General features: G+C 52.7%; 1 protein-coding gene across 2 annotated transcripts in view; it reads right to left on the bottom strand.

Moving 5' to 3' along the window:
- Positions 1 to 12,876, bottom strand: part of PRODH2 (proline dehydrogenase 2) — a 47,535-nt gene that overhangs the window by 32,904 nt on the left and 1,755 nt on the right. For both annotated transcript variants that reach the window (XM_029607073.1, XM_029607071.1), the window contains exons 4-6: positions 12,698 to 12,818; positions 5,981 to 6,064; positions 5,675 to 5,756 (exon numbers count right to left, since the gene is read on the bottom strand). In XM_029607073.1, coding sequence (XP_029462933.1) covers positions 5,675 to 5,756; positions 5,981 to 6,064; positions 12,698 to 12,818 — 287 coding nt within the window. The remainder of the gene's footprint in view (positions 1 to 5,674; positions 5,757 to 5,980; positions 6,065 to 12,697; positions 12,819 to 12,876) is intronic.

Below are 12,876 nucleotides of genomic sequence, written 5' to 3'. Positions count from 1 at the left end.
GAACGCAACAAATGAGCCTTTAGGCCCTCAGGAACCACCCAACCTTGACAAAGATAGGCTGAGGAAATTGCCTCCTACAACCACCGAGCAATAGTAGTCTTAGAAGCTGGTTTGCCCCGATTGGGACCACTCCAAAGGACAAAAAGATGATCAGAGACCCGAAAGTCATTGGTAACCTGGAGATACCAAAGTAAAACGCGTTTAACATCAAAAGCTTGCGAAGATCGCCCCCAGCAGTACTCGCAATCTCCTCTTGAGAGAACGCAGGAAGCTCCACAGACTGGTTGACATGGAAAGAGGAAACGACCTTCGGCATGAAGGAAAGAACAGTTTTGAGAGAGAATCCTGAATCAGAAAACTGCAGAAAAGGCTCCCGACAGGACAACGCTTGGATTTCTGAAACCCGCCGAGAGGAACAGGTAGAAACGAGAAAAGATCGCCTTGAGCGCGAGATCCTTTACCATAGCCCGATGGAGGGGCTCGAACGGAGCCGCAGAAAGCCCGAAGGATGAGATTAAGACTCCACGACGGACAAGTGGAGCGAGCGGGCAGCCGTAGGTGCTTGACACCCTTTAAGAACCGAACCACGACCGGGTGAGCCGCCAAGGGATGACCTTCGATTCTACCAAGAAGGGAGCAGAGAGCGGATACTTGCACGCGCAAAGAACTGAAGGAAAGACCCTTGGAGAGACCCTTCTGGAAGAAGGAAAGTACCAATGAAATCAGAGCGGAGCGTGCAGAGACACCCAATTCCGCACAAACGGTCTCAAAAACTTTCCAAATGCGTACATAAGCCAGAGAAGTAGACTGCTTACGAGCCCGCAGTAGAGTGGAGATAACTTCCTCCATATAGCCTTTATGCCTCAGGCGTCTCCGTTCAAAAGCCAGGCCGCTAAACAAAAGCGATCGGCCTGGTCGAAAAATACGGGCCCCTGCCGAAGCAAACGAGGAAGATGGCTGAGACGAAGAGGCCTGTCCATCGCCAGGTTGACGAGATCCGCGAACCACGGTCTGCGAGGCCATTCAGGTACTACCAGAACAACTGGCCCTTGGTGGAGTTATATTCTTCGAAGAACTTTTCCCACCAGAGGCCATGAAGGAAACACGTAGAGAAGGACGTCTGCGGGCCAGGAGAGAGCTAGAGCATCCACTCCCTCCGAACAGTGCTCCCTCCAGCGGCTGAAGAATCTGTTGGCCTTGGCATTGCGCAAGTTCGCCATGAGGTCCAGGTGAGGGGGACCCTACCTGTTGACTATCAAATCCATGGCTTCTTCGGAGAGTTCCCACTCTCTCGGATCGAGAGACTGACAACTGAGGAAATTGGCCTGTACATTCTCCTTGCCTGCTATATGGGAGGCCACCAGGCAATCCAGATGACGCTCTGCCCAGGCAAAGAGACGGATGGCTTCTAGAGCCACCAGGTGACTGCGAGTGCCCCCCTGACGGTTGATATAAGCAACCATGGTGGAGTTGTCGGAGAGGACCCTCACCACAGATCAGGGGCAGAAACTCCTGTAAAGCCAGATGCACCGCCCGGGCCTCCAGCCGATTGATGTACCAACGAGACTGAATTGAAGACCAGCCTCTGCCAGTCTCAGATCCCCTGAGTGGTCTGAGACTGGCAGACTGCTCCCCAGCCAGAGAGACTGGCATCCATGATTACTACAATCCACTGTGGAGTCTGAAGAGGCATTCCTCGGAGAAGATGAGGAAGCAAAAACCAGCACTGCAAGGCGGCGATGGTAGAGGCCGAAAGCGGGAGAACCGTGTGAAACTGTTCCGACACCGGCTGCCAACGGGATAGCAAAGCTCTCTGTAACAGTCGCATATGCGCAAACGCCCAGGGGACTAGGTCGATGGTGGAGGCCATAGATCCCAGAACCTGGAGGTAGTTCCACGCCGTCTGGAGCGGAAGCGAGAGAAGGGTTCACACCTGGACGATAAGCTTGAGAGCACGAGGTAGGGCCACCTTGCCGATCCGAGTATTGAAGCATGCACCCAGAAAGTCCAACACCTGGGAAGGCTGAAGATCGCTTCTGGGAAAATTGACTATCCACCCGAGAGAGGTGAGGAGAGCTAGAACCCGATCTATCGCCTGCCGGCAGCAAATCTCCAACTTAGCCCGCACGAGCCAGTCGTCCAGATAGGGATGGACCAGGACTCCTCAGCGGAGGGCAGCCGCCATCACCATGACCTTGGTGAAAGTGCACGGCGCGGTGGACAGACCGAAGGGTAACGCCCGGAACTGAAAATCCTGGTTCAGGATGTGGAAGCGAAGATACTTCTGGTGATCGTGGCAAATTGGAATGTGTAAGTAGGCCTCTGTCAGATCAAGAGAGGTGAGGTATTCGCTGGGATGAACTGCTGCGATGACCACTCTCAGGTCTCCATGCAAAAATGCGGGATCTTGAGGGCCCGGTTGACCCTCTTGAGGTCCAAGATTGGACGAAAAGCACCGTCTTTCTTGGGCACTACAAAGCAGATGGAATACTGGCCTGTGCCGAGTTCCTCCTCAGGAAATGGGACAATGACACCCAGACTCAGGAGCCTGGTGAGTGTTTGGTCCACCACCTCCCACTTCAGACGACCACAAGGAGAGACTACGAAGAGGTCCGGTAGATCGAGCAAATTCTAAAGCGTAACCGTCTCAGACAATCGAGAATCCACTGGTCCGACGTGATTTTGACCCACTCCTTGAGAAACAGGGAGAGATGACCACCCAGAAAGGGGACAGAGGAATGGGTCAACTGAATTTCATTGTGGGGCGGGCTTTGGGGTGGGGCGTTGAGAAGCCCCCTCGCGGAAGGGCCTGCGCCCACAAAAGGGCTGGAACCAAGATTGAGACTGGGAAGAATAACCTCTAGAGGAGCCGATGCATCCACGAGGCGTATATCTCCGTTGACCCAGAATCGAGGACGGGAGGGCGCAAATGACCGAGATTGTTTCGGACGGTCCTCAGGCAGCTTATGAACCTTGTTTTCCCCCAAGGAGTTAATAAGCTGCTCAAGGTCCTCTCCAAAGAGCAACCCTTGAAAAGCAATGTGCCCAACCGCGGCTTGGATGATGGGTCCGCCGACCAATTGCGCAACCAGAGGAGCCTTCGGGCGGATACCGCCGAGACCATTGCTTTCGCCTGGACACGGAGGAGGTTGTACAGCACATCTGCCCCATGCGCAATGACGCCTTCCAACCGTTCAGCCTCTCCGCCTCTGCAGGCGGGAGGTCCTGAGTGCCGAGCAATTGTTGAACCCACCTAGGACCTACCTGCTGCATGAGACTGCTGCAGATAGTCGCCCGAACTCCCAGGGCCAGAATCTTGAAGATACGTTTTAGATGGAATTTGAGCTTACGATCCTGTACATCCTTCAGGGCCGTCGCCCCCACTACTGGGATAGTGGGGTGCTTGGTGACCGCAGAGAGAAGAATCTACTGTGGGAATTCTCAGCATGTCCAAGCAGTCCTCCGGGAGGGTGTAGAGCTTGTCCATAGCCCTCCCGACACGGAGCCCCGCTTCAGGAGCTTCCCATTCCCGGAGGAGCAGCAACTTGTGCATAGGATGGAAGGGAAAAGCACACGCCGGAGCCCTGAGTCCCGCAAGGACCGGGTCCATATGCTTGGGCAGCAAAGCAGTCAGAGTATCCGCAGGGGGGCCCTCAATCCCTAGCTCCTGGAGGACAAAGGGAATGAGGGGTTCCAATTCCTCCCTTTGAAACACATGGAGGACCCGGGGGTCATCCCCCCTGCCAAATCCATACTTGGATCCGGAGTGACCAGAGGCATCGGAGGATCAGGAATGGGAGGTACCCCCGGGACCACCCGTACCCGGACCGATCCCTGCGGCTCCAGAGTAAGAGGAGCGGGCGGCGGAGTTGGCCGTGGGAATTTCGCTGGCAGGGGACTGGGGAAGGGTCCTCCTCCTCCTGGCAAACTGGCCAAGTAAGATTTGCGCATGAGAAGCACAAATTCTGATGAAAAACAGGGCCTAGCCTTGCCGGGGGGGGGGGGGGGGGGGCAGGGACCTCGTCCTGGGACAGCACAGGGCTCAAATCGGGGGGAAACTCTGCAAAATTTGATTCCTCAGTGCTGAGCAGCCCCAAATCGGGAGCTGCTGAAAAACCCAAAATGTCCGCCGTTCCCGCGGTTTGCCGACCCGGGAACGACCTTGCCATGCGGTGAGGAATGCGACCCCGGGCTGAATTTGTAAGTGCTGCCGAGGAGGGACCCTCCTCACCCGGCAAACACGCAGAGCAGAGCCCCTTGCACGATAGGCACATCGAGGGCTCACCACAAGCTGTGCAGGAATGTGGACGCAGCATATTCACTGAAGAGGAGCTGCGATCTTCAGCAAAAATCAGCTGATTTGAAAAAAATTAGCTGCCGGCAGGAGCGGAGGCAGAGGAATGAACCCTGCATGCTCCTCTGCACCAAACACCCTGGCTGCCAGCTTGTGGATTTTTAGATATTTCACTTCTTTTTTTTTTTTTTTCAACTGAGAGGGACAGGGGAAGAAAAAAAGGAGCTCTGAGCCCCCAAGGCAGCCAGGGAAGGGGGGGGGGGGGAGGGACTGGACCACCAGTTTCACCCCCCAATAATCACCGGGGAAGCAAAATAGGGCTTAGGCTATGCCACACACAAGGGGCCAAGCCCCCCTAAGCCCCGCAAGAGCCAGGAGACAGAACCGTCTCCTGATAAAAGAAAAGACAGGCAAGAGTCCGACACAAACGAATTAAATCTTTTTTTTTTTTAAACACTGGAAATAAATTACTACTTGCTTGATCTTTCAGAGACAAAAGTACCCAACAGGAAAAAAGTGACTGACCAGCCGAGATCAGGGAACCGCAGGGTGAGCTGATCCATCTGCTGGAGACAGACAAATACTGAGGGGCTGCTGGGTAGGCTCTGTCCTGATATAGGATACCCTTTCAGTTTTGGTCTGTCTCCATCTACTGGACAGGAGGCTCAATCACGTCTGGACTGATCCGGGTACATACAGGGAAACAAGCATTAAATCTTTGGTTCATAATTTCTTAGAATGTAGAAAAGATCATCTATCATGTTCCTATCTTATTCTTGCAATCACTCATCCCTTTCATTCACTACTTCCCTTATTTAACAGCATGAGTCAGCCATCTTTCTCTCCAGTTGACTTCTGTAAAAGATACTGTATACCATCTGTTTTGCCTTCCTTGGGAGCCCATCAGTAAAAACTTACTCCATGTTACTATTAAATCATTTCTCATATTCCATAAGTTCTGATAGTAATGGACAGAATTATCATAATTGTAATCCACAATGCTACATCTGGTGGCTGTTTGTGATCCACTTAATTAAAAGACTACTTTCCTGACAGCAACCAGACATAAGACAAATTTCTTATTCTGAGTATCTTCTTTTTATTAAACAGTACTTTATTAAACTGTATTCATGTAATTGAAATTTCCCTTATTGCACTTAGCACATTTTCTCAAAATGTTTGTTTTGTTATATAAAAGAAAACACAAATTGGCATCATGTAATGTTCCCATTTCATGGAAGTTTATGCTAACAAAATAAAAGCACAAGCACTCAAATTTTCTTATATGCCAAAAAAAGAAAGATTAAAACAAATCAAGTATTTATATACGAAACCGCTGAAGGGAAGCTGAGTGTTTTGGGGGTAGATTTTGCTTCTTACCTTTCCAATGTGGCTGAGACGCTGGAGTGAAGCCTGAAAGTGCTGGTTTCTCCGATTCTGTCAGACAAGAAAACGAGCTATTCTGAAAAAAAGCAGGAGGATTATAGCACCTATTTGCAGGTTTCTGTGTACGTGAGTGTACGCACACAGTACTTATTCAGCAGCTGGGTTACTGGGAACTTGATTTTAGACAGAGCTTGCATGAGTAGATGTGGTGTGCATAGTGTCTGGGTTTTTGTGAGGGTGTGTTTTTAGGTAAAATATATATGGTAGATGTGAATAGGCTGTGGCAAGCGAAACCCATGCCTGTCCATCCATGACTGTGGTGAGTTTCTCCATGCTCAGCTCCTTTGCCAACACAGGATCCCTCATACACATGGTAACTTTTTTCTGAAAGACACACAACCAAAAATAAAAAAGAAAATGAAACCACATGGATGATATCAGTTCCTTGGGAGAAGCAAAGGGAAAAAAGAAAATTACTTCCTTACCTACTAATTTTCGTTCCTGTAGTACCAAGGATCAGTCCAGACGGTGGGTTATGTTCCCCATCCAGCAGATGGAGGCAGACAAAGCTTCGGAGGGTGCTGACATATCAACCAGTGCACCCTCCCTAGATCCTCAGCATAGAGAATATCAAAGCCAGAATAACAAACTAGAAAGGATTGGATCAAGTGTATCTGAAAGTAGATCAAATGATACTAACAATTGAAACTTGCACAGAGAACTGTCGAACAGCCTCGAGGAACGGAGGCAAAAGACCAACAGAAAACCAAAAATAGCAATGTAATGGCAGATCGAGCAGGCGTATCCCAGCAGTAACTGGGAGGGAGTCTGGACTGATCCTTGGTACTACAGGAACGAAAATTAGCAGGTAAAGAAGTAATTTTCTTTTCCCTGTACGTACCAGGATCAGTCCAGACGGTGGGATGTACCAAAGCTTCCCTAAATCGGGTGGGCCCCTGAAAGCCCTGCTCGAATGACCCGGTCGCCAAAGTATCCGGAGGTTGGCGACTGTAGATGCAGATGGTAATGACTTGTGAAGGTATGCAGTGTCTTCCAAGTCGCAACCCGACAAATTTCCTGAGATGAGACGGACTGGGATTCCACCCAGGAGGTTGCCTGTGAATGGGCCCGGACCCCCACTGGAGGAGTCCGACCCACACCGACATATGCGGTCACTATTGCTTCCTTGAGCAATCTCGCGATCGTGGTCTTTTTGGCCTGTGACCCTTTTCGTGGCCCCGACCAGAGGACGAATAAGCAGTTGGACGTCCAAATGTCGTAGAGATCTTGGCTCACCGGCTGCGAAAGACGGGAGCTCTATCGTCTGATTCACATGGAAAGTTGAGACAACCTTGGGAAAGAAGGAAGGCACTGTACGTAAAGATACCCTGGTGTCCGTAAAACAGAGGAATGGTTCCCTGCACGAGAGTGCTTGGAGTTCCGAGATGTAGCGTGCGGAGCTAATGGCCACCAGGAAGACTGTCTTCAGGGTGAGGTCCTTGATGGTGGTGTGGCGAAGGGGCTCGAAAGGAGGCCCTGCAAGAACCTGAGGACCAGGTTAAGACTCCAAGAGGGGCAAGGGTCCGGACCGGAGGCCATAGATGCTTCGCCCCCTTGAGGAAACAGGTGATATCCGGATGAGACAAGAGAGAAGGGTGATCGGTTGACTGAATGAACGAACCCAACGCGGAAGCTTGTACTCGCAGAGAATTGTAGGCGAGTCCTTTGTCCAGGCCGTCCTGTAGGAATGAGAGGACCTGGGGTATTGAAACCCTGCTGGTATGAGTGTCGTGCTCAGTGCACCATGACTCAAAGCCCTTCCAGACCCTCACGTAGGCGACCGAAGTGGAGGTCCTCCTAGCCTGTAGAAGGGTCGAGACTACTGCGTCAGGGTAACCTTTGCGCTGGAGCCGCCTCCTTTCAAAAGCCAGGCCACAAGACAGAAGCATTCTGCCTGGTCGAAAAATACCGGCCCTTGATGGAGTAGACGAGGAAGATGTCTGAGGCGCAGCGGGCCGTCCTCTGTGAGGTTGAGCAAGTCCGCAAACCATGGTCGTCGCGGCCACTCCGGGGCTACCAGGATGACGGACCCCCAATGTATCTCTATTCTTCGTAGCACCTTGCCCACTAGAGGCCAGGGCGGGAATACGTAGAGGAGGAGATGACCCAGCCAAGGGAGGACCAGTGCGCCTACGCCCTCCGCCCTGGGTTCCCACCTGCGACTGAAGAATCATGGCGCCTTGGCGTTCTGAGGCGTTGCCATGAGGTCCAGGCAGGGTGTCCCCCAGCGACTGATGAGGAGCTGCATCGCCTCGTCAGAGAGAGACCACTCCCCGGGATCCAGAGTCTGTCGGCTCAGGTAGTCCGCCTGAATGTTGTCTACGCCTGCGATGTGGGAAGCTGCCAGGCGTGTGAGGAACCGCTCTGCTCACGCCATCAGGCGGGCTGCTTCGAGAGCCACATGTCGGCTCCTCGTTCCGCCTTGGCGGTTGATGTAGGCTACAGTTGTCGCATTGTCCGACAGGATCTGCACTGCTCGATTTCTCATGAGAGGCAGGAAATGAATAAGTGCCAAACGCACAGCCCTCGTTTCCAGGCGATTGATTGGCCAGACGGCTTGCGCCTTTGTCCACTGCCCCTGGGCAGAGCTCCATTGACACAGTGCTCCCCAACCCAATCCGGCATTTCAAGCGAGGTGCCTTGTGCGAGATGCAGTGGATCCAACCACCAAAGGAGGCTGGAACTGGCAATCGAGGGGAGAGGGAGGACTAGCTGGTAGTTCTGCGATACCGGTTTCCAGCGCGAGAGTAGTGCTGCTTGTAAGGGACGCAGATGCGTGAATGCCTATGGTACTAGATCGATGGTGGAGGCCATGGATCCCAGGATCTGCAGATAATCCCAAGACATGGGCTCCAGAAGCGTGGCGAAGTGTTGGATCTGGTCTCGGAGAGATTGCGCCTTGTCCGGGCGTAGGAAAACCTTGCCCTGAACTGTGTCGAAGCATGCGCCCAAGAAATCCAAATGCTGCGAAGGCCTGAGACTGCTCTTGGTGAAGTTCACCACCCAGCCGAGAGATGGAAGGAGGTGAACGACCCGGGAGACCGCCCGCTGTCCCTAGGAGAAGGTCTTCGCCTGGATGAGTCAATCGTCCAGGTAGGGATGGACTAGGATTCCCTCCCGTCGGAGAGCTGCTGCCACTACAATCATGATCTTTGTGAACGTCCGTGGGGCAGTCGCCAATCCGAAGGGGAGAGCCGGGAATTGAAAGTGCTGGTTGAGAATCTTGAAATGCAGAAATCTCTGATGAGTCTTGCGGATTGGAATGTGGAGATAGACCTCTATCAGGTCCAGAGAGGCGAGGAACTCTCCCTGATGTACCGCCGCGATCACGGAGCGCAGGGTCTCCATTTGGAAGCGAAGGACCCGGAGGGACTTGTTAACCTCCTTGAGATCCAAGATTGGGCGGAAGGCTCCGTCCTTTTTGGGTACGACGAAGTAGATTGAATAATGGCCCAAACCCACCTCTCCAGAGGGGACGGGCAAGATGGCCCCGAGATCCAGGAGCCTGTCGAGGGTTTGTTGTACAACTTGTCGCTTGTGATTCGGACCACATGGTGAGAAGAGAAATCTGTCCCTTGGGGTATGAGCAAACTCCAATGCGTAGCCGTTCCTTAGGATGTCTAGGACCCACTGGTCCGAGGTGATTTGAACCCACTCCTTGTAGAAGAGGGATAGTTGTCCTCCGATCCGGGGGGGGGGGGGGTCGAGGAGTGGGTGAGCCTGGCATCATTAGGGGGATTTGGAGAAAACCCCTTGCGGAGCCCCCTCCCTGGGTGGTCTGCGTCCACGAAAGGAATGGGGCCACGACTGTGTTCTGGTGGATGGAGCCCGGGGCACCGTCTGCCGGGGGCCGCAATAGTGGCGTTGAGTGCGGGGCCGACTCTGGAAAGAAGTGAATGATCGATTAGGCTGCTGGCGGTCCTCGGGCAGACGATGGACCGCATTTTCCCCCAAAGACTTAATGATGAGGTCGTCTCCGAAGAGAAACTTGCCCTTGAAAGGAAGAGATCCCAGGCTGGATTTGGAAGAGTAATCTGTCGACCAGTTGCGAAGCCAGAGGAGGTGCCTTGCCGAGACCACGGAGACCATGGACCTTGAAAAGACCCGGAGCAGATCGTACAGAGCATCTGCTCCGTAGGCTATGACGCCCTCCAGGCGGTCCGCTTGGACTGTGTCCTCCGGCGGTAGTTCCTGGGAGGTGAGAAGTTGTTGGACCCAACGGAATCCAGCCATCTGCGCAAAAGAACTACAAATGGCAGCGTGAACTCCCAGGGCCGAGACCTCAAAAACCCTCTTTAGGTAGACCTCCAGCTTCCTATCCTGGAGGTCACGCAGTGCCGTACCACCGTGACCGGTATTGTTGTCCATTTGGTAACCACCGACAACGCTGAATCCATCCTTGGAACCCTGAGGCGCTCCAGGATGTCCTCTGGGAGTGGATAAAGTTTTTCCATCGCCCGGCCGACCCTGAGGGAGGCTTCGGGAGTATCCCATTCCCTGGCCAGGAGGTGTAGGAAGGTGGCATGGGTGGGAAAGGCCCGGGACGAGGGGCGCAGGCCAGCCAGAACTGGATCCCCTTTCTTGCTAGAAGAGGCGACGACTGGCGCGGGGGATCCGGGGGGGTCTGGGGGAAGCTCGAGGTCCAGCTCCTGCAGGATATGAGGGATTAGGTCCTCTAGCTCCTCCTTTTGAAAGATGCGAAGGACCCATGGATCATCTCCTTCCAGTTGTGCAGCGAGGAGCGGATCATCCCCAGGTGAAGACGGTGGATTTCCCCCCGGATCCGGGAGAGGGGCCGCCCCTCCCCCCCCCCCCCCCGAGGGGAGGGCAAAATGTACCCTGGGTGCCCCCTGGTCCGGCTCTGGTGCTTCCCCCCCCCCCCCCCCGAAGTGCCCTAGGCCCCCATGGGTGTCTCCGATAACCAGGGAGCCTTGGCTGGTGGCTCGAACCCGGAAACCCTAGGATTCTCCAGGCGCTGCAGGTAAGCATTGTGCATAATCACAATGAACTCCGCCGAGAACGTGGGGGGGGGGGGGGGGGGGTGTCAGTAGGGGAGTCCCCCAGTGGTACCGGGAGAGCTAGCAAGGGAACCGGGGTAAGCATCGGCGGAGGTATGTCAAAGAAATCCTCCCCTGCATCTCCTGATGGCTGCTGCACGTTGTCCCCTGCTTCCAAAATGGCTGCCATTCCCGCTGAAAGCGGGGATGGGGCTGGCTCCTGCAGTCCACAGCGCGCGAAAAAGCTTTATCCTGCAGCAGGGAGGAGTCCTCCCCACCAGGGAGGCACCTTTCACAAAGACCCTTGTGTGACCCTCGCGACTCCGGGCCGCCTCACGCCGAGCAGTGGGACTGCGGCATGCTCGGGGACGACCGGGAGGGGGGGGAAAGAGGAGGGAGGTGAGCCGCTCGGAGCAGACAACCAAAGAGTGCCGCGGGGAGCGGGAAAGACGCCTCCACTGTACCCTTATCCCCGGTGACAGCAGAGGAATGTACCTCTCTGCTGAGGCGGCCCCAGGGAATGCGTATCTCGGGGCCGCTGGGGAAAGCGCGGCGAGGGGGGGGGGGGGGAGGGGCTGGCACCACCAGCATCCACCACCCTAACAGCAAAGAGGCTAGAACCTGTAGGAGGAAACAGGAGAAAAATAACAGAAAAGCCCAAAGGAGCCACTTACCCCACCGAAGGAGGGATGGGGAAGGGAAGGTGCCCACACAGCACTGCTTGCAAGAGATGAGAAAACTCCCACACAGAGCTTCTAACTTTCTTAAAACTTTTTTTTTTTTTTAAACCAAACTTGATCCAACCTTGAGAACAGAAGCAGAAAAAAATAGAACTGTGGAGAAAAGTCCACCAAACGGGGGAAGCACACGGTTCCCCTACTCCTATCTGCTGGAGTCAGAAAGATACTGAGGATCTAGGGAGGGTGCACTGGTTGATATGTCAGCACCCTCCGAAGCTTTGTCTGACTCCATCTGCTGGACGGGGGACATGACCCACCGTCTGGACTGATCCTGGTACGTACAGGGAAAACACCTATTGAGAGCTGGTGACAGCAGTGGGATCAGGAGCTGAATCTGAAAATATCCCAGTTTCAAGTAACTCAATAAAGGTCACACAATAGGAGCTGTAGGTAGTGGTGGAACTGGAAGCTGGGTCTGCTGGTGTCACCACTCGAGTGATTCGATACACTGAATTAGTGGGACTGGAGTCAACATGACATGAGCTATGCCCTTGCGATGTATCAATAGCATCCCTCATTTAAGTGTAGGCTCTTTACAAAAGCCTACACTTAAAGGTCTAGCTCAGAACCACATCCCAGAACTTGAATCATTCTCGATTTTATAATCATATCAAACAACTCCTAATTTTTATCCTTGGTCTCACAATTCCAAATCATTAAATATTTGAGCATGCTACACCAATACCTCTTAATCCAGATGTAACCTCAGTTTTTGAAGTCTTCACTCCTATAGAAATAACCGCCAGTTCTTATTTACTTAACCCTATTCTGTAGACGTAAACTTTTCATGAAGACTGTAATCTGTAAACACCTGTATTTATTATAAGAATTTGTATTTACTATTTATATTTATTATTTAGCTATTAACATTGTTCTGTTACCACTTGGTACTATTTCTCTCCTTTACCTCAAACTCTAAGTTCCTACTAAGTTAGCCATGTTATTTATACCCAATTGTTGGATGTAATTGTATATTTGTTTAATTGTTCAATCTGTTTGATGTAATTTTCTGTTCCTTGTTCTGTGTAAACCGAAGTGGTATGCACAAGTGCATGAACTCCGGTATATAAAAGCCTTTAAATAAATAAAATAAATAAATTAAGATTAATGAAGCTTTACGGTCTTCTCCTCTTTTGCCTTATACTCCCTGTGTTACCCAAAGTTACTCCTCTCCAATTTTCCAGCATCCACCTATTCCCCACAGAACCTGAAGGACTCACACATAAATCAGCACTCATCAGAGCTGTGACTTTCAGCTGCATCATGGAGCGGGAGCCACCGATGCTGGAGATATCCACGCAGTGCAGCATGGTGTCCAGGTTCTTCGAGTACCAGCCTTCCCTGTGGAGGGGGGGGGGGGGGGGGGGGGAGGAGGAGAGGAGTTAGCAAAGACTCTCTC

Source organism: Rhinatrema bivittatum, chromosome 6, assembly GCF_901001135.1.
Source record: "Rhinatrema bivittatum chromosome 6, aRhiBiv1.1, whole genome shotgun sequence".
Classification (NCBI taxonomy): Eukaryota; Metazoa; Chordata; class Amphibia; order Gymnophiona; family Rhinatrematidae; genus Rhinatrema; species Rhinatrema bivittatum.
Note: the sequence above shows the minus strand (reverse complement) of the source record. Positions and strands in the feature narration are given on the sequence as shown.